The 26,917-nt window shown below is 34.2% G+C and overlaps 1 protein-coding gene across 1 annotated transcript; it reads left to right on the top strand.

Moving 5' to 3' along the window:
- The first annotated feature begins 1,468 nt into the window (after nt 1-1,468).
- Nucleotides 1,469-25,582, top strand: LOC107478799 (DNA-directed RNA polymerase III subunit 2). Its single transcript, XM_016098934.3, has 39 exons — nt 1,469-1,984; nt 4,345-4,536; nt 4,713-4,839; nt 5,008-5,129; nt 5,345-5,437; nt 5,638-5,707; nt 5,779-5,869; nt 5,992-6,044; nt 6,340-6,404; nt 6,996-7,101; nt 7,200-7,310; nt 7,467-7,526; nt 7,728-7,766; nt 7,899-7,949; nt 8,118-8,216; nt 9,223-9,282; nt 9,374-9,466; nt 10,151-10,255; nt 10,408-10,518; nt 10,647-10,763; nt 13,372-13,488; nt 13,591-13,671; nt 14,287-14,391; nt 14,472-14,552; nt 14,648-14,779; nt 14,924-14,968; nt 15,948-16,025; nt 16,094-16,233; nt 16,335-16,422; nt 17,500-17,627; nt 17,724-17,853; nt 17,939-18,069; nt 20,079-20,204; nt 20,286-20,341; nt 20,912-20,982; nt 21,877-21,961; nt 22,537-22,640; nt 24,123-24,251; nt 25,067-25,582. The coding sequence occupies exons 2-39, from the start codon at nt 4,484-4,486 to the stop codon at nt 25,115-25,117; spliced, it is 3,504 nt and encodes a 1,167-aa protein (XP_015954420.1). The 5' UTR covers nt 1,469-1,984; nt 4,345-4,483; the 3' UTR covers nt 25,118-25,582.
- The last annotated feature ends 1,335 nt before the right edge of the window (nt 25,583-26,917 follow it).

Genomic DNA, 26,917 nt, shown 5'->3' with positions numbered 1-26,917 from the left:
TGTATAGTCTTTGATGGCTACAACTACAACTTCTCTGGAACTGAATTCCATCCCAATAACAAATTCACCATCTGCAACAATAGGTGGATCTGCAACAATACCACAAAAAGCAATTATACAATATGATTTACCAACCTCGGTAGAAGTATCATCTCATAGTACATGAAATATATCTACTCTCTTAATATCATATTCACATACCAGCAGTTACATACTCAAGAAACTCTGGTGCATTCAACGCCGCAAGGTCCAAAACGCGCATAAAAGACAGCTCCCCAAATAGATGTTGACTTGCTAGGACATTTGCTACTTATTCTACATCTGGTTCATTAATGCAATCAACATCGTCTCCATCTACGTTTGGATCATCTATTTCATAGTTGCCTTCAAATTCATCTTCGCTTTCACTATTGTAGCCTTCCCAATCCATGTCTCCATCGGCTTCTTCAACACCATAAGTCAAGTGTTTGAACTCAACATATAGCTCGATGACAAAGTCTTGTGGTCGACTTTCGTGATATATTGAAAACATTTCTTACATCGTTGCTTCATTAGTTACATATTTTATCTCGAATTGTATGAATCCTCCAAATACTATTACAGGATATTTGTATACAATACTAATTACTCTTTTCAATATCTGAGGATATATCCTTTCACAAATTATACCTTTTAGTTCTTCAAATAATATGGTGAAAGGAACAACAATATCGCATGAATTCTCACACATAAATTTTACACCTTCCGCTATTTGAAATAAAATTTGGCCATTATAATACACCCTCAAATGAACTCTATCACCGATTTTTTTCAATATTTTTTAAAAAAAATTAGATACAACAACAACAAATTTACCAGAATGAAAAAAAGAGACGTAGAGTGGAAAAAAGAACAATAAAACTAGGAAGATGAATGCAAAACTTGGCTAAAACCTTATTTGTAGCCGTTGTAATTTATTTTTTGTATTTTCTGTATAAATCGCCCCCTTCAATCCACCATACATCAACTCGCCCCCACCATCTATCAATTCGCCCTCTCCATTTTGTTTTATTAAAAAAAATAAAACTCTCTACACCATTTTCTAGCCTTTTTTTTTACCATTTTCTGTTACTCCACAAATCGTTGGTGGCGATTTCTGTCTCTGTCTAATATTCAAGTAAAACATGAATTCACATCAGGAATAACCAAGGTTCTGAAAATCAGACTGGATCAACTGGTTCGACCAGATTAACTGAAAACTAGTGATTTGTCTGGTCCGGTTGACCTCTAGAATTGCAAGATTCTGAAAACCGGACCGGACCGATTGGTTCAACTGGGTTAATCAGAAACCGGTCATTTGTCCAATCCGGTTGACCTCCAAATCGTTCTGCAAAAAACCAGTTTAAAAACGGCTAAACCGGTGGTTAACCGGCGAACCGGCCGGGTTTTTTCAAGCCCCGGAATCAAAACAGCGCCGTTTTGATTCCAGAGAAACACGAGTACAGTGCTGAATGACACCCCCTCCCCTTTCTCTCTCCCAAACACAGCCTCACCAACCCTAGATTCTCCTAAACCCTATCAGAGCCACCATCACCATCTCCCCTTTCTTGCATTCTGCTCTTCTCCTCGCGTCGCCAGAAGCTAAGGTCGGTTCGCGGCTGTTGTTGGCGTCGCCGTTTCCCTGTCCGAACTCTCTCTGTCGCTGCTTTTCTGCTCCTTCACCGTTGGTCGTCACCGCTTCTCTGCTCCGCGCCGTGAGTCGTCGCGGCTTCTCCCCTCCTTGCCGTGCGTCGTTTCTGCTTCTCCCATCCTCGCCGTTTTTGGCTGTGGCCCCTTCTCTACTCCCTGCCAATCTTGTCGTCGCTGCTTCTCTGCTCCACACCGTGTCTCACCGTCATTGCTTCCCTATTTCACGTTACTGAAGTTCCGAATTTGAATTTCTCTGTCTCTCTGCTCTCTGGCTCTATGCTGTCTTTTCCTCCCCTTTGCTGCCAATCCAGATAACGTAAAAACCTCCCCTTTATCCTCTTCAATAATGTTCAATTTGTTGTAATTGTATTATATTGTTTTCTTCTTCGTTTTGTTCTGAATATACATATGATGTATTATTGATGTTTCTGCTGAGTTTTGAGATATTAATTTTCTTAAATTTTATTTGAATTCAGTCAGTTGATGTTGAATTAATTCTGCTGAGATGGAGTTATAAATTAAATTTGTTTTAAGTTTAATTTATTAATTATGCTGAGAATGATTTTTGCTGAGATTGATATGAATTAATTCTGCTGAAAATGAGTTATAAATCCAATCTGTTTTACTTGTTATTTTGCTGTCATTGATTCAAAAGAGAAACATGGCTACAATTCTGCATTGGATTTACTATATGCGTTCAAAATAAGGGTTGGGTGAAGTTCAGACAAGGAGATGGTTTACTCATAGGAAAAGAGAATGAAGTTAAGATGCAAAGAACAAAAAGATTACCTAATTTATGAAAATGGAAAATTCAGGAATGGAAACCTAATTTGTAAAGGTTATTTATGCTTCTTTATTGTGTTTTTGTCTTGTTTAGTTAATTTAATTGTTCAGTTTTTTTGTGTTCTGGCTTCTTACTGTGCTGTGGAATTGCTTCTTCCAGCTCAAATTGTAGACTATACTGATATCTTTTCCACCTTGCACCATACTAAAATTTGTGGCCTCAAATTTTGCTTGCCTATCTTCTGTTATATCTGAAAATGATATTGTTTGACCAAGTTTAGAAGTCCTATTGCTAATGTGTTATATATACATGAAGATTAAGAAACTGATATTGTTTAATTCATACAATGCTTTAATTATTCTGCACCCTATCTCGCAATATATGCCACTTTGAATTTTTAATAATTTTAGGTTATATTTAATTAAACCGGTTCAACCATGATTCGACCTCGGTTGAACCGTTGAATTATTAAACCAGTTACTTGACCGGTTCATTGACTGGTGCGGTTCTCGCAACTTTGGGAATAACACCAAAAGCACTCCAATATTGAAAAAAATGAGCCCTCAAATGAAGAATTTTTTTAAAACTTTTAGGAAGTCTAAAATACACGTAATATTTTAACTTCAAAACAAAAAACCCTAAAACCGTTTCCCTCTCTCCCGAGGCCAAACCCCAACCTCGAGTCTCAGCCCACTCTCCTCCCAAGAATCATTTCCATTTTCCTAAAACTTTTAGGAAGTCTAAAATACACGTAATACACTCTAAAATTTTTTTCCTTTTCCTCTCTTGAGGCTTGTATACTAAAGTTTGGAGAAATTGAGGGAGATAATAGAGCAGAAGACATTTCCATTAACACTAGAAAATTTGTTTCCTAGCTAATCAAAAGATGAAGATTCCATAACAGGGTTTTTCTTCTGGTGTTGTGTAGCACTCTTTAATTTCCTTAGTGGACTAATCACTTTGCAATAGTTTGATTTGGAGGTCAGTGTTAATAATAAGAGTTTGTTTTTAAAGGAGGGGAAATGGAAAGTTCTAGCAGTTTTAAGTTTCAACATGGAATTTTCATCTGTGTTGATAAGGAGTCTTGGAGACGAGGCAGGGAAGACATGATAATTGTTCATTGAAGCTGTTTTGTTTCATGCCAGTAGCTAGTGGATTTTTTTGTGTTAGAAGCGATTATTAGTTATGTTGTTTTGGTTGGTTGACTGCATTTTGTATTCTTATTCTATGTTCTTAATTTTTTAGTTTGACTTATAGAATATGCTTAAAATCAATGAGTATTTTTCTTACTATGTATGTGACTTAGGCTTTTTTAGATGAATGTTCATCTTCACGAAAAAATATTGAAATTCTGCTATATTAGTTTATTTTCCAATGGAATATATTTCATTGAAAAACAAAAAAGTCATAATTTCAGCCTCTGCATTATAACTTTAATTTTCTGGATGTTTTCTTTTTCTTGGTTAATCTCTGGACAATTAATTATTTAAGAGATCGAGTCAACCGGTTCAACCCGTGACTTACTGGTTGACCCAGTGACCCAATAGTCCGACTGGTTCGATTACCGGTCCGGTTCTGATAAGTATGCTGGTAGGTGTGCCTCCCCTCTTTGATCCTTGCTCTGTTTTGCTGTTGTTCTTGCTGATGGTGTGTTGTTCTTGCCGCTTGTGTGTTGCTCCGTTGCTGTGTTTTTGGGTTCTTGCCATGGTTTATGGGCTTTATATAATTTTATTTTATTTTTGTATGTAGCCATTAGACAGATATGGAGTAGATTCATTTTGAATTTCTTCTTAATGTTTTTCCTTTTTTCATTTTTTCTTTTTTCTAAAATAGTTTGTCTTATTGCTGTTTCTTTCCTTTCGTATACACACACACACATGCACACTATGCAGTCCCATCTCTCCCCAAAGACATTCACAAAGTTGGGGTTCAACCAGCTTGATCAAGTGATCATAAACCTCACAATAGCGTTCTTGAAACTCCACTTTCCCGGGTGCGCACACAAAGGAAATTGACTCCATCATCATCATAATGGTTCTCAATCAGGAAGAACTGCAACAACTGCCAGATGACAATTCTCAAAAGTGAGTCTTTGTTCTTTAGATGAAAACGCTTACCACTTTTTCTCTTTGGTGTATGTTTTGTTATTATGGTTTAAATTTCTCTGATATTTTTTTCTTTTTTCTCTTCTCTCTTCTCTCTACTTTCTTTTTTTTTAAAACAATTTTTATATGTTCTAATGTTTGATCTGTAAATTAAGTTCTGCCATGGGGAACCAATTGCCAAATTGCCCTATCAACTATTCCGGAATCATGAACAAGCAATTACTAACTGCTCCAATCAAATCCGCTACCGATAAGTTTCAGCTTCTTCCTGAGTTCCTCAAGGTATCTCATTATGTAATTGTATGTGGATTATAATGATGGTTTATGATTTATGAATTTTGATGTAATAATTAGTCAAAATGAATACGCATTAGTAATTTGTTGCCACAGCTTAAATGGATGCCTCTGATTCTCTTAAGTTCTTTTAAATTTATTTTTGAAATCTATTAGATTCGCGGATTGGTGAAGCAACATTTGGATTCCTACAATTATTTCATAGAAACCGAGATGCAGAAAATTCTCGATGCTAACAATATCATTCGGATGACTAAGTTCCCACATATCTACATCAGGTAAAATCAATTGTCTTGACCTGTACCCTGACCAATTTGCATAATTTATGTTTTGTGAATTGTCATATATGTTCCTATAGTTAGAGCGAACATTAAGGCAAGGAATATCATTTGTGGATCACTGGATCTATTGTTCTTTAGTCTTTGTGTGCTCAAGCCATGCCAAGTTGTTTTGATGGGATTTATAGTTAATTTACAATAAGCTTTCCTTGCAGGTTTTTGAAAATTAGAGTTGGTAAACCTTCAGTATCAGTGGATACTGCTGTCGAGAATATTACTCCACAGACATGCCGCTTGACTGACCAAACGTAAGATTCTTTTCCCTCAAAAACATGTCAGAGTCTTAATGTTATATTGTGTAGCAATAGATTGTTTTATATTCACTGTAGAGTTGTTCGCTTTGGTGCTTCATTTTTGTGTGTGTATATAATGGCAGAGACTATAGTTTGACCAAATAGCACTCCTTTTTTTTTGAAACATGATTCAATTTACAATGTCCAAATTAAAGGTATGCGGCTCCAATAAATGTTGATATTGAGTATGTGACAAGTCATGATGCAGCAGACAAACGAAGAAAGGTATTTGAACTATACTGTGATGTGAATTTTACAAAGCGAAACTGCATTATGAATTTAGCTTTGTTTTTCAGAATAATTTTTGTATTGGAAGAATGCCTATTATGTTGAGGAGTCATTCTTGTGTCCTGCATGGGAAAGACGAAGCTGAACTTGCAAGGCTTGGTTCGTATGAGTTACAAACACATATATTTATTTATTTTTTATGCATTTTCCCCGTTGAATCCTAAGCCTATATGTTGTCCGTTCCTTGTTAAATCTTACTTATTTAAATTTTCTCTGATCAGGTGAATGCCCTCTTGATCCTGGTGGATATTTTGTAATCAAAGGAACTGAGAAGGTGCCATTCTGACTCTTTTCTTCAATGCTTTTCATAGTTAGAGACACATTTTGGAAGTTTCTGATCAAGATTAGTTGAAACTGATGTTTTCGAATGATACAATTAAAAAGGGTTAATAATCGAAAATGATTGTATAAACGTTGAAATGGACATTGGTAAATAACTGAATATTTGTTCGAGAATAACTGGAAAAACATTTTAAATAGTTGGAGATAAGTTGTTAAGGTTTATCTCGGTATTATTTATATTTTTTCCCTCTTAATTTATGAATTATGCTGCCACCAATTTATTTCAGGTGATTTTAATACAAGAGCAGCTTTCAAAGAATAGAATAATTTTAGACACTGACAAGAAAGGAAAGTAAGTAATTCTTCTTAGTTTGTCGCTCATCATTTCTCCTTATATATGCGCATTCAATAAATGCACTTCCAAACATGTATGGTTTTGGGAGCTTCCTGATGTCCCTCCCTTCCCCCTCTCCCCGTCTACTTGGTAGGCTAGTATGATCGCTTTTGAGTGATATGCTTTTCCTAACATTAGGTACTAATGATGAGATTCATTCATATGGTATTCTCTTTCTTGCAACTATGGGTTGCTCTAGAGTACTGGTTCTGGTGGAAAAGTAGCCCAATTTAAAAAATGAATGAAGAATTGAAAAATGGATTTGCACAAAAAATCCTTAGACAGGCCACGGGACCCAATCCTTTATTTGGGTTAGAAGCCAAATGAACAGAGCCATGACAGATTACATTCAGAATGTTCCGTATCATTTAAGTTCTGGAAGGTCATAATGACAATAAGAAGACAAAATCTCGAAGTTTGTAAATATTTGTGACATTTAGATGAACCCATTAATAATCTGTTAATACCTTATATTCACTTCATTAGATTACTAATTATTTTGTTTTGTGTTGTTTCTTAAAGTATAATTTTTTCTTCGCTTGCTTTCAGTATTAATGCATCTGTTACAGCCAGCACAGACAAAATAAAAACTAAAACAGTTATCGTGATGGAAAATGAGAAGATGTGGGTACAATTGAATGTGTTTCCTAAAAAGGTGTGCACTTTTCTCATTTCAATTAGCTTATACCTTCTACCCTCCTATTCCATTGAAATTAGGTTTATCACATTTTGGAATCTCTTAATTCTCTACAGGTTCCTCTTATGGTGGTAATGAAAGGTATGGGGATGGAGAGTGATCAAGAAGTTATACAAATGATTGGAAGAGATCCTCGATATAGTTTGTTGCTTATGCCATCAATTGAGGCAAGTGACATATCTATTTGGCTATGTCAGAATATAGAAATACTTATGGAGATTAGAGAAGCAATGTCTTTTATAACAGTTTTCTGCTTATTGCTTACTTAAATGCATTATCTTATTTTGTTGCTTATATTACTATGTTCCCCCCTCCCAAATCAGGAATGCTCAAAAAATGGTGTATATACACAGCAACAAGCACTGGAGTACCTTGACTCAAAGGTATGTGTGTGAGACTGTGCGTATGTTTTTTTTTTAATTTTTTTTATTCTTTTTCCCCCCTCAACATATATAATTTGGACATCCTTTTAGTACATAGACTTTGATGATATTCCTTTTTTATCCAAAAATGAAAAGAGAGAGAACCTTGATATGCACACTATTGTTTATTGCTGATTCTGCTAATTTCTATTGTCTGTTTAGGCCAAAAGTTCCACATATTCGAACAATCCATCTGAAAAGGTTCTTAGCTCTCTCTCTCTACATTACACACACACACACTGTAGTTTGTTTATATGCTATTGGTTACGCAGTAATATTTGAATTTTCCCTCTTCATTTTTCTAACTTTGTCATTTCAACCTTTTCTATATAGGAAGGAAGGGCATTTCGTATCCTGACAGATGTATTTCTGGCGCATGTGCCAGTAAGTTCTATTTGAATTTTAATTATCTCTTGAAAAAGTATGTTTGTTTATGGTCATTTATTTTCATCTTGGTATAAGAACTCCATTTTTTGTAATCAGTATACCTGTTGAGTGTTGAAAACCTTAATTGTGTTTCGTTATCACTCACTATTTTCTTTCTGTCATTAGGTGCATCAAAATAATTTTAGGGCAAAATGTATATATACTGCTGTTATGATGAGACGCATGATGGATGCAATTCTGAATAAGGATGCAATGGATGACAAGGTAATCTCTTTTTCTAATACATGACTGTGCCAGCTGATGTATCTTGAGAAAAAGACTGGGTTACGTAGTGAAAACTATTGTGAACAAGATTTTCCTATGCGATGGGAAGATTCTGTATTTCATTTTACTTAGTAGCCATAATTTTCTTAGTAGTAGCCTATCCCCATCCACTACTGATGGAAGGTGCTTCAAATGTCTTAGAAATGAAGTAATCTCAAGCACTTCTGAGAGATTGTGCTGTCTCTAGACAATTAGGCTGCGTTACAGGACATGACAAGACACTGAGAACAGGACAGGACAAGACACTGATGGACAGAGACATAAAATTGTGTTCTTGTATTCTGTTTGGTGATAAACTAGAATAAATTATGAAAATCCAATTTATTCTCATTTTTTTTCATTCAAAAAATTTGAGATGAAAAATATAATAATAAAAAATATAATTATGAAAAATTAACAAGAATAATGAAAGAAAAAATAAAAAATAAGTTGTGTCCCTTGTTAGTGTCTCCGTGTCCTTCCTATCAGGATGGACACAAAATACACTAATTCAGTGTCTCTGGACACATTGTCTCTGTCCATGTCTCTTCTGTCAAATACGATTTTGTGTCACTGTGTCCCTGTCTCAGTGTCCTGTCTCTGTAAACAAACGCAGCCTTAGAAATTAGCTCCAACTATGTCACAAAATCACGGGAGAAATGCAAGCAAGTTTGTGATAGGAAAGCAGAGTTTTCTGACTGATTGAGAAACTGAGGTGGTCCCTACATAGAATTGTTTTGATAGCATCTCAGATTTTAGAAAGTAGGGATTTTTTTTTGATAAAAAGAAAAATTGAGAGATTTCAATCATACCGGACCACAAATCAATGAGTGGGCTATACATACTTGAAAATCTAAAGCAGAACACTAAGGAATACAATTAAATACGCCTGATCCTATGGGTTCGGTCTGCATTCACAGTGTGTTCCTTTGGCTAGCTGGTTGACTACATAAATTTCCATATGTAGGACTATGTGGGAAACAAGCGGTTGGAGTTATCTGGCCAGATAATATCTTTGCTTTTTGAGGTACTCTCTCATTTAGTCTAATAAACAATCAACTTTTGTGGAGATTCTTTGCATGTTTATTATTGCATCTATGTTATTCCTTCTTTTGTAGGATCTTTTCAAGACCATGATACTTGAAGTTAGGACACATATAGACAAACTGTTGGAAAAGGCAGACAAGGCTAAGCATTTTGACATTACTAATGTAAGCCTCTTTATATTTATACTCACTAGTGGATTAATAGGCACACCCCCCTTTTCTAAAATTCAATGTGTGCAATAATAGTGAATGTGGGATAATCAAGATGACGAATACTTTACTGTTCAATTGAAAAGTCTTGGGTTCAAGCCTTAAGAGTAACAAACTTTTTGTTTTCTGTTTTTTTTTTTATTATTATTATATATATTATATATAATAATAATATAATAATGATGATGGTGATGATAGGATAGTCAAGATGACAAATACTTTACTGTTCAATTAAAAAATCCTAGACTCCTAGGTTCAAGTCTTAAGTCTTAGGTTCAACTCTTACGATACATCCACTATATCCCCACTATATAGTGGGGATAGGGAGGGAGTTAGTGCACAAATTCTTTTATGAAATACCCTTTTCATATATAGTGGGGATATAGTGGATGTATCTTGCAAATGTAATCAATGCATGCATAAATCATCAGAAGTTTACTCATTAATGTCATGAATCTATTATCTTTTACTGTGGTTTGTTTGTACTAAAATAAAGAGAGATACTTGACTGCTTTTACTTCTTTATTTGTTTAATATTGTCTTGTTTTGCGTTGTTTAGCCAACCTGATTTTAAAATGTCTGCTATTTGAATAATTTTCTTTTTCTTTTTTATTTTTTTTCCTCTCCAAACTTTGATAGTGCTTACAAGGAAAACCTACAATCACTAATGGATTGGAAAGGACTCTCTCCACTGGTAATTTTGATATTAAGAGGTTCAAAATGAAGAGGAAAGGAATGACACAGGTTGTATATTCTTTTCCCTCTTCGTCCTTCCAATTACTTGATATTTAGTATCCAAAATGACTTGGTGTAGTGTAGTTAGTTTAGGAGGTGCCTCATTATCAGGGTGCTTGGAATTGTGTGTATTTCTATTGATGAAATTTCTCTATTTACAGGTGTTGCAAAGATTATCATTTATAAGTGCTTTGGGGCAAATGACACGAGTCTCACCACAATTTGAGAAGTCCAGGAAAGTAAGCGGACCAAGAGCTTTGCAGCCTAGCCAGGTGAGCTGCATTCTGATTGCAAACTTTCATGACATACTATTTTTATGATTCTCAGACATTTTATTCTAAATGTTGAAATTTTATTTACTGAAAAACTCATATCTTCTTATCTTTTCTATTTGATATAGTGGGGTATGCTTTGTCCTTGTGATACTCCTGAAGGAGAAGCTTGCGGGTTGGTGAAGAACTTGGCTTTGATGACTCATGTTACTACTGATGAAAAGGAGTCCCCCTTAATCTCTTTGGTATGTGTGTTATATTATAGAGTATAGACTGATGGACGTTTCCTTATTACTGATTTATTGTTTAACAAGTATGACTTTTGTAAATTACAAATAGATGTTTTATTAGGACTATGGGATGATTGAAGCCATCAAATTTCTAAGTGTGGCTGAAAACTATTTTAATTATATTGCACTATTGTAAGTAACCACACAATAAAAGGGAGAGAATATGTAGTGTATTATTCACTCACTATAAAGCTGCGTCTCAGCTCTACTGCTTGAAAAGAAAAAACAAATCAGAATTAGCAAAGGGAGAAACGAGACACTGTAGCAGCCTCACTCTCCCAGCCAATTCCTACCAATTTCCTGCCTTGCTTCCACACCCTCCTCTGCCTATGTATACATTTTCCCCAGAATAGAAAAAAAACATGCACCTGCATATTCTATTGCCAGACTAGTAGTCTCATTCCTCACTCGCCCAAGTTAGTTAGGCCCTAAGGTCCCACCCAACCCTCCTATAGTCTGATTTGGAAATCCCCAAACTGCCCCTGAAGTTCTATGCTTATAAACTTGAAGTCCATTGGGAAATTTGTCTCTAATCCTAACAACTGTATTCACTGGTCGAAGGTTGACTCCTGGAGGAAAAATTTGGATCTGGCTTGGTTTTATAAGATAGAAAATAGAAAGAAAACTCCTAAGATAATTTCAGGGACTCCCTAAATCCCCAAGTTCGTTGTCACTATTATTAACTCTCTACACTCTCTCACCCCTACTATATTCATCATTCACTCTCTGAATCTTGTGGCATCCTCCTTCCTCTGAATTACATTTTTTTTTGTATCTTTTTGTTGGTAGAAAAAGAAACTCTGTGCAGATAGGGAAGATTGTGCAGAAGAGGATGACACATCCTCACATTTACAAAATCTAAGACCTGATGATATGACCATGTAATAAAGCTTGCCAACACCCTTAAAGATTCCATGTTCTGAGCACCAAAGAGTGGGTGAAAAGCTAATCCCATACCAAAGATAATTAATAGTCAAACATGAACTGTCATAAACTAGAATTCCTTACAAACCAAATAAGCACTGCAAGGATTGCAGTTTTCCATAGTCTTTGCTTCTTTGTGTGTTCTAAACCTTTTGTTTAGTAGGTATAACTGATGCAAGTCCTTGGGAAAACCCATGATTCTTGAAAGATACCAAAAATCCTGCTTCAAAAAGATCTTGCTCTAGGACTTGAGCCCCTGATTTGGAATCTAAACTGCTCTTTATACTCATATCAGTGGACCAAGGAAAGAGAGCCATGAACTTCTGGACTTTGGAGCATACCACTAGTGTTAATCCTATTAAGATCAGCAATCAAAACAGTAGCGCGATCTTAGATGGAGATTCAAATTCCAAATGAGCTATCCAAGAGGAACGTATCTATCTTAATAGTGGAACTCAATTACATGGGCATAATATTTGCATTTGAAAAATACACGTATCTATCTATCTAGCTTCTAGACACTTCCTTCATTCATCCTATTAGGAAAAAAATATTTAAAATTCTTAAATGTTAAAAATTTTCATCATTTATGTTGATCAAGATTGAGACAGAGAGAATTGAGAAATTCACAATAATAAGTTTGAAGAGGTGGGTCTTTGCAGCTCACCCAACAAAAAAATGCGTTGTCGTTGCAAAGAGGAGGTTTTGTAGTCGCTGTTGGGAGGAGAGGTCTATCTCAGATCTGGCTGCCGTGGTAATGGTGGACTTGAAGATATGGGAAGTGGTTCACAAAGACGAAGAGCTTCTTCTTGGCGCTAACAACCCCAATAAGCCAGAGTTTGGTGATAGCCTTGTAGAAAACTTGCTGGGAGCACAGGCGGGGTGATGTACGTGTTTTGGAAGGAGAGCTCGGCGTAGTTGTTTTCATTGGAGAAGTCGAGAAGTATGAAGAGAGAGAGAAGAGATGAGAGAGAAGAATGAGAGCAAGAAATGGAGTTAGGGCTTATGGAGGAAGATTGGAAATTGATTTTTGATTTATTTAGAAAAAATTAGAAACAAATTTGTGCAGAAAGTTGCTGTTGAAGCCACTGCCTTGCTTTGGTTTATGCCTTTGTCTACTGCGGTTTGTGTTTTATGTTTGAAGTTTGAAGCCAGAATAGGAGAAGACATGTGTCGCTCAGTGAGTAGGTGCTGCAGTGACATTGTTTGGGTGGGATCACAGTGGACCTCGTCCACTGGACTGCATGTGTTTTATATTTTTAGATATCCGAAGCTATTTCAATATTGTTTACACTTCTGCAACCAATATTTGAGTCCTGTTCACCAGCAATCTCATTGGGGCATCAAAACTTCAAAGCCTATAACAGCAATGTGCTTTCTTGTAGATTCAAGTGAAACAATATGGCCATCGCTCAATGTTAATAGAAGTTAGAACTACACTTATTATGAGTGGTTCCCTCCAGTTTTTTACCTGTACTATGTGGTCTCATGTGTTGGTTTGTTTTCTCTTCTGTACATTTAGGAAAATCTGGAAATGGTCATGGTTGGCGCATTGATATTTGTCTTATTGAATGTTTGGCCTGTTTACTGTATGTTGCATCACGTATATATAATGTAGTGTTCATTATTTCCATGACAGTGCTACTCTTTGGGTGTTGAAGACATGGAGCAGCTCTCTGGCGAGGAGCTTCATACACCAGATTCCTTTCTAGTTATTTTTAATGGTTTGATTCTTGGGAAGCATAGGAGGCCACAGGTATTGGTTTGTCCGTGTCGTTCGTTAATTATGCAATACCTTGTAAACATGCACTCATTTTTAAAACTCTATAGCTTGACTTTTCCTCCCTCATTGTTAAAGCATTTTGCTACTGCAATGCGAAAGTTGAGGAGAGCTGGTAAAATGGGGGAGTTTGTGAGCATCTATGTCAATGAAAAGCAGGTGAGTTGTCCTCTTATAATGGATGCCCCCTCCACCTTTCATCTTCTTGCCCTTTTTTAAAAAAAAATTTAATTTTTGAATTCATGACCTCGTGCAAACTATAGAAACCAGTATTTTAATTTATGTCCTCATGACATGGTGTACTGCCTTTGTTTTAAGATATAACTTTGGTTTTATGGTTACAAGTTTAGTAGTCCTTATAAGTATACATATTATGTCCATGATTGTGGTTTTGAATTGGTTCTCAGCATATTTCTGAGAATTGGTTGTAGCTTAAAAATAGGCTGCAAGAAATCAGTCAAAAACTGATAAAACAGGTCAACAACCGGTGAACTGGTTGAACCAGTTAAACACGTTTAACCGGTTAAAAAAATTGATAAAACACAAATCCGTCTTCCAAGAAAATATGTTTTATGTCAATGACTGGTTTTCAGAATTTGGCTTTTAGCCTTTTGCATCAAATCAGAGTTGATGCATGAACATACTTACGGTTCCAATCTGGTCGGAGTTGCATGTTTTTCCTTATGTCTGCATTGTATGATTCGATTTAATTATTCTATCTAAACAAGTGTTTTGGTTCTGAGTTAAATTAATGGTAAAAAGACATGTCTCCAGCATTGTGTGTACATAGCTTCTGATGGTGGTAGAGTTTGTCGTCCCCTTGTTATTGCTGACAAGGGAATATCAAGAGTCAAAGATGATCATATGGAAGAGTTGAAGGTAAGCATATCATTTGCTTTTATTGTGGAAATGAAAGGAGAAAAGTTGCTTATGAAAATTCAATTATCATGCTTGTTCAGGATGGAATGCGCACATTTGATGATTTCTTAAGAGATGGATTGATTGAATATCTTGATGTCAACGAGGAAAACAATGCTTTGGTTTGTTCTGCTCTAATTATTTCTAGCTAGGATTTTCTTCAAAGTCATTCCTGATAAGTAAATATGCCAATTGCCTTATTTCCTTTTCTTTTAAGATTGCTTTATATGAAGGAGATGCCACACCAGATACTACTCATATTGAGATTGAACCTTTCACCATTTTGGGAGTTTGTGCGGGACTAATTCCATATCCTCATCATAATCAGTCACCAAGGAACACGTATCAGGTTGGTTCCCTAATCTCACCTTGTCTTCTCTCTTCGAATCTTTGTAGGTGTCAGAGAAGGTGACAAATATATAAATAAAAATTATTCTTCTCATGTTCTGATATCGGTATATGCTGCTTTTATTTTTGTGGTCACTGAGTGTAGTGTGCTATGGGGAAGCAAGCCATGGGAAATATAGCATACAACCAGGTACGCAACTTTTTGAAGGTTAATTGACATGAGCTCAGCAATGCATGGATTATATTTCAAAGTTTGTTGAGTACTAATTGTAATGGAATTCTTTTATTCTTTAATTGAACAAATCTAATTTTTAATAGCTTTATTCCTTAACTAGTGTGTCAATATTCACTCTTTCATTTATTAAATGTGTATAAAAGTAATAAAATGGAATTAGTTGAGATGACAAGTTGGTTATAATTTAACTAAGAGGTCTTGGGTTTAGGTCTTAGAAATAGCAAAGAATTTTTTTTATGGATTGTATATAATGAAGGGCATTTCAGCAAAGAAAGTTATGCACAAACCCTTTCCATATCCCTATTATATATAGTATAGAGTAGACACATGCAAATTAGTACATGCCATGTGGATCGTGCTCCAAAATTTTAAATATTAGCAGTGCCTAGGAGTATTTTACAACATGCACCAATGTGAAGGAAATATTCTCCAGGAGTGTATGGAAAGAGTTATGATCATGTAGTCTTAAATCTTACCCTGTAAATCAAATGCACAGAGATGTTTCTTTGGCTTGCCTCCACAGGAAGCTGCTTGCAATTGAAGACTAGCTGATATGCAAGTCCATTTATACTTTACCAGTATACTTTATGTTTACTAATTTGATTATAGCGAGACTGGGTTTGGTTAGAATGATTTTACGCGTTGTGGTTGTAGAGGCCGAGTGCTTGTTTAGTTGTAAATCAAGCTAAAAGCCTTTTTGGTTACATGCGGCCATGTTGGTAGTTGGTTTTAGGAATGTGTTTCATCTTGAAAAATATTTGGCATGAAGACTGAGGGCTTGATACTATTTCCTATGTTTTTATTGCGCATTGTGTAGTTTTACTGCTGCAATCAGCAGTTTTTATTACTATCATAGATAGAGCAGGGTTGACCAAGGTATAGGAGCTTGCATACTGGGTGCATAATAATGCAGTTTAAATCTTTATTTTTGTAGCTATGCCGGATGGACACCTTGCTTTATTTACTGGTTTATCCTCAGCGGCCTTTGCTGACAACAAAGTCAATTGAGCTGGTTAGTATTACATTTTTTCATTATTTGATTGCTTATGAGTTGAGGTTGTTAATAATATTTGTTCTTAGGTTGGATATGACAAGCTCGGAGCAGGTCAAAACGCTACGGTAGCTGTGATGAGTTACAGCGGTTATGATATAGAGGATGCCATTGTGATGAACAAGTCATCTCTTGATCGTGGCTTTGGTCGTTGTATTGTTATGAAAAAGTATGCAATTTTATTTGGGGTTTTGCTTCTGGTTGCTTTATATTTCATGGTCAGGATTTTTAAGGTAGCAGTGTTGTGCTTTAATGTTTCTTGATGGATAGGTATACTGTCATCTGCCAGAAGTATGCGAATGGCACATCTGATCGAATACTTAGGCCCAATAGAGCTGATAGTTCATCACGTCAGCAGGTTATATGTTTTCTTATTAATTGATCAATTGATTTTACAGTTTTTATTTTCTTAGTAGTCACTACATATAATCAAGAAGTGTTGTTGCTTATTTGCATTGCCTTGTGATACGACCCCTAGCTAGCAGAATTAGGGATCTTTATTGATGAACAGGGGTTGAAAATCAGAATCCCCTAGGAATCAATACACGGGAGGAACTACCTCCTCTAGAGAGAATACCTCTCCATAGTTCTAACAAAATAACCAGAAAAGAAAAGCCTAATCCCTTCTAGACACAACACACTATTTATAGGTAGGTAGAAATCCCACTAATAACTAATTGTCAGCTCTAGTAACTCTCCTGTAGGCTAAGCCAAGCTCAAAATGCAGCCCAGCAATCAACAAGTGAACAGCAACTCAGGCTACTTACCTCTCCTTTTGTAAACTAAACCAAACCTGTTAGACGCCATCCTATCACCTACCTTGCTGACATTTTATGGAATACTTTGTATGTTTGGCTACTATTGAGTGTGCCTTGCAATCATAAACCAGTTTCTCTTGTTTGCTGGTTTTGGTGGTAGTGCAACTCTCACCTTCAATGATGGTTTTTCACAAAAGCAAGTTTAATAGTGTAGGATTAGAAGTTTGACTTCTATTTGGAGTAAAGTGGATCTTTCAGGGATTGGAAAGCTATGTTTTATAGATAATGCTCTGTTTTTCTTGCTTTTGCTCCTGTAAAGAGGATTTCTTTTCTTCTCATCTTGTATTAACCATCAGTTTGTCTTAATTGGATTCTTTTCTTTCTGAAAAAGCTCTTATGATTTCTCTATTTGTTTATTTTGTTTGTTTTTTTATCTTCACCCCATCCATGAAAAGCTAACTGGCTTGTTTGTCATTCTTCTCTTTGAATTTTGTTTTAATCAAAAGGGAAAAAATGTAGTGAAATGTTTTTACTCCTTTTGTGATTGTTGTATAAAATCGGAGTTATTTAATGGTCAGGAAATTTTATTCTTCTATTTGTCTTGTCCTAGTTTGATTTTTTTAGTTCCTGAAAATATGTTTTTCAAATGTCATTTGATGTTTTCAAGCTTCCTTCAGATACTTGATGATGATGGACTTGCTGCACCAGGGGAAATTATTAAGCCAAATGACATCTATGTCAATAGGCAATCACCAATTGATACTAGAAGTAACATTATTGGGTCTGCAGCAAATTTGCCTGATAGGTTTGTTTTTTACTTTTCATATTTTGATTTAGTTGAGTGGGTTTCTCTAGAAATATGTGGTTCAACCTTTTTCTTATATGTTATTCTTATATCCAGTAAATATCGATCTTCTGCGCAATCGTTTAAGGGTCATGGAGGGGAAGTGGTTGACAGGGTGGTTCTTTGCTCGGACAAGAATAACAACATGTGTATCAAATATATAATCCGTCACAATCGTAGGCCTGAGGTAAAGTCTTGGTTGGTTCAATGTTAAGTATCTTGCATGGTTTGAGGTAATGTAGCTAACTCTTTGTTGGAATATGTTGCCTTAGCTTGGTGATAAATTTAGTAGCAGACATGGTCAAAAGGGTGTTTGTGGAACAATTGTCCAGCAGGAAGATTTTCCATTTTCTGAGAAAGGCATTTGTCCTGATCTGATAATGAATCCTCATGGTTTCCCAAGGTAACACAAATTATTTGTATGTCGAACTATTTTTCAATATGCTTCGTTGTTCTCTTATTTGCATTATTATAATTTTTAAATGAGTTATGTTATTCATGGTTTACTTTGTGTTCAACATTTTCTGTCTTTCCTACTCGTAAAATTTTTATTAGGAAACATATGAAGGATTCTTAAACTCGAAACATGAACCGGGGTCTCTGAATAACAAAATAGATGTTGGATTCTAGACTAAAACTTTGTCATCTTCACCATGCTAATAATGTTTTGACATTTATGTAGTGCATGGGCATGGCTATTTTTTTAATACGTATGTGAATTCATTCGCATGTTGAGCTATTAATCAAATATAGTTATGAATGAGTCCTGTAAAAAAAAGAAAAAGGTTAACATCTGTTAGTATTACTCATTAATGTGTACTATCATACACATTCTGTGTCAACACTATTACAACAAATGCAGAGAATATAAGGATATGTTGAATTCTTTTAGCTCAATTATAAAGTATAGTTTTCCAATCCTTACACCAAATAAATGCCATACGTCTAATCGTGTCTTGTAAAACTTGCTTGTCAAGAAAATTTGTGATAGAAAAGTGCTACCAAGCTTGAGTGAAAGTTTTAGTGAACAACTATTTGATTTGCAGTGTTGGATGGATTGAATCTTGGGTGGTAAAAACCTAACAAGAGAATGTATTTGGGGAAGCTAATAAATGATTATTCCATAATCAATTTGTTTGAGGCTTTACTTGAAAAGTAATTTTAAAATAATGTGTTTTGTTTAGATTCTATGAAGGGTTATGTTAGGCCTGCGACAACAACTGTAAAACTTCGTCGCATCCCAATGCTTGGACATGATGCAATGACATCTTTAATCCCTGTAGCCGACCCCAAGGAAAAGGCTTTGTTAACAACAACTTGTATAGTACCCATTGGACGTTCATTATCAAAATTATTTTCTTAACTAATTTTTATTGTTTTGTTTAAATTAATAAAATAAATAAAAATACTTTTTTCCTAACAATATTTTACTAAGAACTTTTATCCAATGGTTATACACAAAACCTACATGTAGAAAAATGAGGGAAAGAAAAGATAAAGTGTTCAAAGAAATTGTGATGAGAGAAAAGTTTCTTTTGAGAGAAAATATTTTAACTAAACTGTGACGTAACGTGGGAGAGCTAGGCAGGAGAATGAAAATTGTGAGAACGGTTAGGGATGATATAGCTTTAGAATAGAAAGGGATTACAAGCTAATGCCTAAGTAATGCTCCAATTGGTGCTTTTCGTATCTCTGTTCTAAATATATATTGATGTATTGAAGTTCCAATGAGAAGAATGGACTAGATAGAGGAAAATCTAACGGGTATAGGTAGAAGGATATAGGTAGAAGGATATAGCGAAAACTTTAGATGATAGCATAGAGGAGTTAGATTTAAATAACTAGCCTATTGGCGTGGTTTATGATGCACTACATAGTCAACAGGGAAAAAGGATTCATCTTCGAGTGGTTGGGTAAGATTTTTTTTTTTATTAGGGCCAAATCACATATTTTGTTATTGGGGTTGTGGAAAGTCAATGAGATTTGAGAAGTCACTGAAATATGATGTGGATGCAAATATATATGCTGCTTTGCATGTTTCTGTGCCCAAAATTATTGTACCTTAACTGTCGAGTGGTAACATTCATTATAGAGTTTCATTGGTAAAAAGGCATGTTCGTTTTGAATGTTTAGCATTAAAATGTTTTTTTTTTTTGGATCAAGCTCTTCTAAAGTAAGCTCTTCTAAAGTGAGGGAGTTGGTAAAGTGAGAGTCTAATCACCTTTGAATCCAGGTAGTCGGACTCGCATATAATAGAAGTTACAAATTTAATGGTGATTAATCCCTTATGTTATTACTTTACAATTCGCCTCACTTTAGAGGATCTTTTTCCCATTTTTCTGGGATGTAATTAAATGGATAAACAACAATGCATTTTACCTGACACGAACTAATAATTTTTCATATTATCAGTCGTATGACAGTTGGAAAGATGATTGAGCTTCTTGGAGGCAAGGCAGGGGTTTCATGTGGCAAGTTTCATTATGGAAGTGCTTTTGGAGAAAGAAGTGGTCATGCAGACAAGGTTGAAACTATAAGGTATCTTATTTGTCTCCGGTGTGACATTCTTTATATTGACTTACCTGTGTTTATGTTCTTATGGTTTTATTCATCTGGCAGTGCAACTCTAGTGAAGCATGGCTTCAATTACAGTGGAAAGGACTTCATTTATTCAGGTTCTCTTTTCCTCTTACAGTTATTAATTCAGATTTATTTATGGAAATGTTTTCTAAAATATTTTGGGAATGAAATGATCACATCTAGCCACTATGCATGCATGTATATGTGATGACATGGTCAGGTCTCTAGTCAGTTCATGTGGGTATATGAAATATAAGTACGACAGTCAACAGAACTAAACTGTGTCTATATCCCATGTTGTAGAGTCAGCTAATAAAGATTCAGAAACATTTTTCATGGGCAATCAATTGAATAAAAGCAACCATCTTCCCTTATCAGTTATCGGCATGGGTTTTTGGTTATTTATAGAATTGTTGGGCATTTGGTTGACAATGTCCTAAAGGTTTTACCATACCCAGGTGGGAAAGTTTTGTTCTATGATGTAGTTTTTGCTGTTGCTTGGTGTTAGCAAAGTGCATGCTTTTAATGGAACCTCTTTGCATTTGCATATTGCACTGGTGAATTATTTTGTGCTCTTCTTTTTGGGTTGTTATTCCAGCAATATAGTTTAACATTCCCTTGTTCATGTATACAAGTGGCATCCACATTCTCCTTTTCTATTTCAGGTATCACAGGCTGCCCATTGCAAGCATATATATTTATGGGTCCAATTTACTATCAGAAGTTAAAACATATGGTGAGTGAAGTCTTTTTAATATGATTTTCTATTTGTGTTAATTACTAGAAGGGGTACCATAATTTTGGCTTTTATAGTCTTCCTATATGAAGCACCAACCATAAAATGGAAATGTTCCAGGTTCTATTTTTTTAGATGACGGAGCAGAAATGCCCTTAACTGCTCATGCTTTATGGCTTAAAGAATTTATATCTATTCCTTCCCCCGCTCCCCCCAATATTTGAAACATATGTCATCTCATCTTGTTTATAATTACCCTAGAGTCTTTATTCCAGTCAAGTAGTACAATTTGTCAAACTTTGGCTTCATTTTAGTGCTTTAGGATGCTACATGATATTCTATACATCAATTAGCTACTGTTCCAAAAGCTTATGTATGAACCCTGCGGCTTGGGACATTCACAAAACCCAGGCCTGGCCTACTTAAACGTTCAAATTCAACTTTCATTGTACCCAGAAAAAATATTCAACTTTCATTTAGAACGGGGTGGCAACGATTGAATTCCTAACCATTCACTGTAAGGATAAAATGGTATTCCTTTATTGTGATACTACATAAGCCTGCATCTACAATGGTAATATTATCCCCCATTTTTCCTGCTGCTTTTTTTTCTTCTTGGCACAGGAGAGGGTTCTTTATCCTATTCACTTTCTGTAATTCTTCCTCTTCATCTCAATAATTTTCCCTGTCAAAAAATTATATTCAGGTATCATTATATTACAATAATTAGGATCTTTATATACCTGTTATGAATTAACTTGTTACAGTGTCAGTCTCAAATTTTATCATGCATATTTCGTAATGTTCATGGTTGAATGATATTTTTCTATTAGATTTAACTTGCTCGTATATTCATGTCATAAGTTCATAAGCAAATGCTTTGTCCATGACCAGGTGCTCGACAAGATGCATGCTCGAGGCAATGGCCCTCGCGTTATGCTTACTAGACAGCCTACAGAAGGGAAAGCTAGAAATGGAGGTTTTCATTTTAGACTTTCTTCATTTGTTGTTGAATTTATTATAGAATAGTAAAAGTTAATATGGAACACTGCTGTTTTCCCGCTCCTCTTGGGGGCAATAGTTTACAACTTTTATTTGTCATTTTTTTTTTTGGTGGTCATGTATGTTCTGTTCAGCAGCATTCAATTTATAGCCTAAGCATTATTTAATTATTAAAGTATTTTTCAAATTAGCCTACCAGGCCAACAAATTACCCTAAAGTGTATATTCATTTTGGTTCCTGAAGTTATATGAATGCCTTGCTTTAGTCTATTATATTGGAGAAAGTGATTCCAACCAGTTCTTTTTGGTGATTAAAGTTAGTCGCTACGAAACATCACCTTAAGGGATAAACCGAGTCTGTTTCCAATTTCAGAGATAACAAACCCTAGGGATTAAAATGAATGTCCATTCACTCCAAATACCTAGTTGCAATATATTTCATCACGGTATTTATTCTAGATTTGGATTGGCAGAACCTAACCTTTTTCCTGGTAGCTAATTTATAGATATATGTTACAGAGTGGTTAATTGATAACAACTCCCTTTGTTCAGGTCTACGTGTTGGAGAAATGGAGCGTGATTGCTTAATTGCATATGGTGCTAGTATGTTGATTTATGAGCGACTCATGTTATCTAGTGATCCTTTCGAAGTTCAGGTAAATAATTTAGACTTTTATGTTGATTGCATTCATTGCAGTATTGTATGCATTTCAAAAGGGGGAATCAAGTACAGAATAATTTATAATAATATTAAAAGGTCAAATCAGGGTTTTCTGCAGAGTGCAGATAACCAAGTCCCAATACGCATACTATTTTTTCATTTTGGATAAAGTAAACCCCCTTTCCAGGTTAAAGAATTCATGTGCAAGACTTTATATTGAAGTTGCTGAATTCTGTTTTAATTCTGGCAAACAAGGATTTCCTGCATGGATTAGATTGAAGCTCTTCCATGAAATCTATTGATATTTGCATAATAAATCTAAAAATTCTCTCATCCAAATCTTTCCTCAACCTTCAAAGCCTCATATCATACTGGTTTGGTTATGTATTATACTTTACAATGATGGAGAAATGCTCTTTGGAATGGGGTAAAGAGAAAAGTGGAAATATTGGAAGTAACTGTCAAGACATTTCTAGGTTAAAATTTGAGAAAAAAAAGTTAGCCAGCCGTAAGGTGAAAAATCATTTTACTTCAAATTTCAAGATCACTTATAATTAAAATTCAGGTATTTGGAGGATTACACAATGTGTGCCCAATTTTTTAAAAGTCTTGTTTAAGTGATCTATATCCATTATGCATCATGTCAGATGCTATACACATACTTTCATCTACTTTTAATTATATTTTAGAAAATCTTTCTTTAAGTTTTTAAACTTTTCATATATATAAAATAATAAAATTAGAAATTTCATAACATTAAATAGAATGACTAACTTTTAGTTTGTGTATATTAATCTATGCTAATATAAATTCATAACTGCTTTCTTTTAACTTAAGCTTTATGTTTTTTTCTTGATTTTATAGTACTTTTCACATACTATTATATAGTCTGACTCCACAAAGCATGGACTTTTAGCTGGCCTCGCCACACCAGTGCCCTATGTTTAATGCAATTACATACTTCCTTTATTCCAGAATATCTATTATTTGAAATTCTGTATAATGGCAACTCAGTCTATTTGGAAATAATTTGTATTTAGATAGAGTTTTTAATGCACCGGAATTTTGAAGTGATAGGTATTTGAAGCAAGGAAGTATCTTTTATATGCGTAGTCTCTTCTTTTGTGTGTAATAAATATATTATTTTTATATTTGATTTTAATTCTTGTATTGATTGTGTCGTGTCCTATACTTTTACAAAATTGCCGAGTCCCCTTATCCGTGTTGTATCATATCTGTGTCGCATGTTGTTTCCATGTTTCCTACATATCTAGCTTGCCCACTACTGTAACAATTCATCATCTCTGCAATATTAAGCAAAATCAATTTTGACGAAATAGTTATTGTCTGGAATAAAGTGCTCAAACATGAAACCAAAGACAATATTTTTATTTTTTGTTCGCATGGTACATTAAAAGTTAAAACCGTTATATTCTTTACAATCAAGTTGACTCATGATACTTTCATTTCTACACAGGTCTGCAGAGAATGCGGTTTGTTAGGATATTACAACCATAAGCTGAAAACTGGCATTTGTTCATCTTGTAAAAATGGAGATAAGATTTCTACCATGAAGCTACCATATGCATGCAAGCTCTTGATTCAGGTATGATATGCTCTTCTCGATAACTTCAATTTATATATTCTGGAAGTTCAGTTATCTGATTGAGATCCTATTCATTTATATGAAAAATTATTGTACCAACTGATAAGTAATCAACTCCTTTGTCTCCATTTATATGAAGTTGACTAATCTATCAATTATTTATTTTGAGCAAGAAGTAATCCCATTTCACTGTTAAGTTAGAAAATGATAGATCTTACGAACCATTCCAAGAATAGAAAAATGCTTTGAAAAGAATCAATTTTATTACTGTATGGAGTTATTAGAAGGATAGATGCATTTAGTTCCAAAATAGTTTCATATCTATGTGCATTTTAATCTAGGAAATGAAATTTCTCATTTTCTCTATTACACATTACACTGAAAATAGCACAAACCGAGATCTCCATAATAACGAATTAATTTGAGATGGTTTCAGCTTTTAGCAATCAGTGAAAGAGGCACATTGCATTGATCTAATGTGGTGCAAATAAGCACTTTAGTTGCTTCTCTTATACTTATTTTGAGAATCTAGAAGGAATAGAAGGAAAAAACTGCGAAGTGGAAGCGTTGGAATTTGGAAATGGCTATATTTAGCCATATTAGTCTGCTTCCTCAGAACTCAAGCAAATAAAAATAAAATAACCAAGCTTTTACCACACTGTGGGGCTGTTATGCGAATCAAAGTATTAAACTAGAATAGTCAAGTGTATATAAAATTTTAAATTGGCCTATGATTTGAATTGAAAAGATCATGCCCATCAGCTTTTAAAATTGCTGTTTGTTGATTGATTTGATTTGGTTCTCAAAATTTTCAGGAACTCCAATCAATGAATATTGTTCCTCGCTTGAAATTGGCAGAAGCGTAAAGTCTTTTCAGATAAAGTTGAGAGGAAAACAGGTTTGCTGCTTGGGACAAATCAAAGGCAAAACGTTGCCATTGACTACCAACTATTCCTTCTTTGTATAGGCGTTAGGCACAAGTGATTTGCAAAGCTGAAAATTAGTTTTTCTTTTTATATTTCTAGGTGTTTTCTGTTTCTTTGTCAAAGGTAGTTATCGACGGTTAAGGAAACTCCTTGTTCATGATGTGGTTTCTGAGAGTAGAACAAACTCTTTTAACATACCAATCAGAGCAGCACATCAACCAATGAGCATCTGAATGTACATAAACTTCATGTTATTAGAAATAGAGTGATGTTAACACTTCATAGAATAACGAAAGTGTTACAAGTTAGTATTGATCTTCACAGAATTTCGAAGACTCCAGGTTGTAATTTGCATGAACTTAGTATATAATGAGACGTCGAAAATAAAATAGAATTGCAATAAAACTAACAGAAACAAAGGAAAAGTAAATTTGACAATGAAAGAAATCCTACTCATCAGTGTTATCAGAATCGTAACGAACAAGAAAATGAGTGAACCTATCGTTTTTGCAATTTTAAATTCGTTGAAAACTGGCTGGTTTAACGTGAACACGTGATAAAAATACTCGAGTGATTCATAGTACATTAATTCTCTTGTTCTAAGTTCGGCCAACATTCTTTTTTCGTTTGAGCATTATAAACACTTTTTTCTATTGTGAAAAAAATATAGGTAACTAGCATTTTTTCCTGCTAACTATCTTCACTCCAAAAAAGATGATTTAATTAACAAAATGCTTTACCATAATTATGCCCTGATTACGTTAATTATAGTGTATTATGATAAATCAGCGTTTTCTTAATTTAAATCAGTGTATTATGGTAAGTTAGTATTTTGTTCACTAAATTACCTTTTTTGAAAGAAGAATGCTAGAGGACTAGCAGAATTTCTTATTTTTTTTAGGATGAACTACCAAAAATAAAAAATAATTTTATTGCTGATGAAAATGCACCAAAATTTTTCTATTGACGAATATTTTCAAATAATTTAAAGACACGTCAAATTTTTAATATTAAATATGTATTTCTCAAAAAATAATTTAGAAATTGAATTTGATGCGATTTATTACAAGTATGATTAGAAAAATGAGATATTATTATTCTTAAAATTTAGTAATTTTTTTGTTAAGTATATATATTTTTGTGATTTTTTAAAAATATTATTGGTTGTTGACAAAAAAATATATACTTAGTGAAAAATAACTAAATTTTGAGGATAAAAATATCTCATTTTTCTAATCATACTTGCAAAAAACTGCATCAAAATTCAATCTTTAAATCATTTTTTGATAATACATTTTTAATATTGGGTATTTTTATCGCGTTTTTTAATTATTTCAGGACATTTTTGTCGATAACAAAATTTGAGTACATTTTCATTAGCGACAAAATTATTTGGGTGTATTTTTTGGTGGTTTACCCATTTTTTACTAGCAATGTTTAAAACTGTTGATTAAAGTTAAAAGTATGTTTCTGGAGTTATTAGACTAAAAGAATTAGGCTAATAACTAAAAATGTTAGTAAAAAATAATAAATTTTGTTGGTGTTGGTTATCTAAACTTTTTCTTTTACATATAATACCGTAATTTCCTAGACAATAATTCTTAGTCTAAAGAATTTGAATTTTCTAAATTTTAAATTTTTATTTGAAAAGATAAAGTATAATGTCTCACTCTTAAATAATTTTTTTTATATTTTTTTATCTTATTTATAAAATAAATAATAAAAAATTATACTTTATTT

Source organism: Arachis duranensis, chromosome 3, assembly GCF_000817695.3.
Source record: "Arachis duranensis cultivar V14167 chromosome 3, aradu.V14167.gnm2.J7QH, whole genome shotgun sequence".
Classification (NCBI taxonomy): domain Eukaryota; kingdom Viridiplantae; phylum Streptophyta; class Magnoliopsida; order Fabales; family Fabaceae; genus Arachis; species Arachis duranensis.
This window is presented reverse-complemented; position numbering and strand designations above follow the sequence as displayed.

What these genes read in the sequence shown, in the direction of transcription:
- LOC107478799 (XM_016098934.3), top strand. Translation starts at nt 4,484, where the DNA reads ATGGTTCTCAATCAGGAAGAACTGCAACAACTGCCAGATGACAATTCT. An exon ending in CAACAAAGTCAATTGAGCTG is followed by an intron (nt 16,026 to 16,093) that starts GTTAGTATTACA and finishes ATTTGTTCTTAG; the next exon opens with GTTGGATATGACAAGCTCGG. An exon ending in GTGATCCTTTCGAAGTTCAG is followed by an intron (nt 22,641 to 24,122) that starts GTAAATAATTTA and finishes ATTTCTACACAG; the next exon opens with GTCTGCAGAGAATGCGGTTT.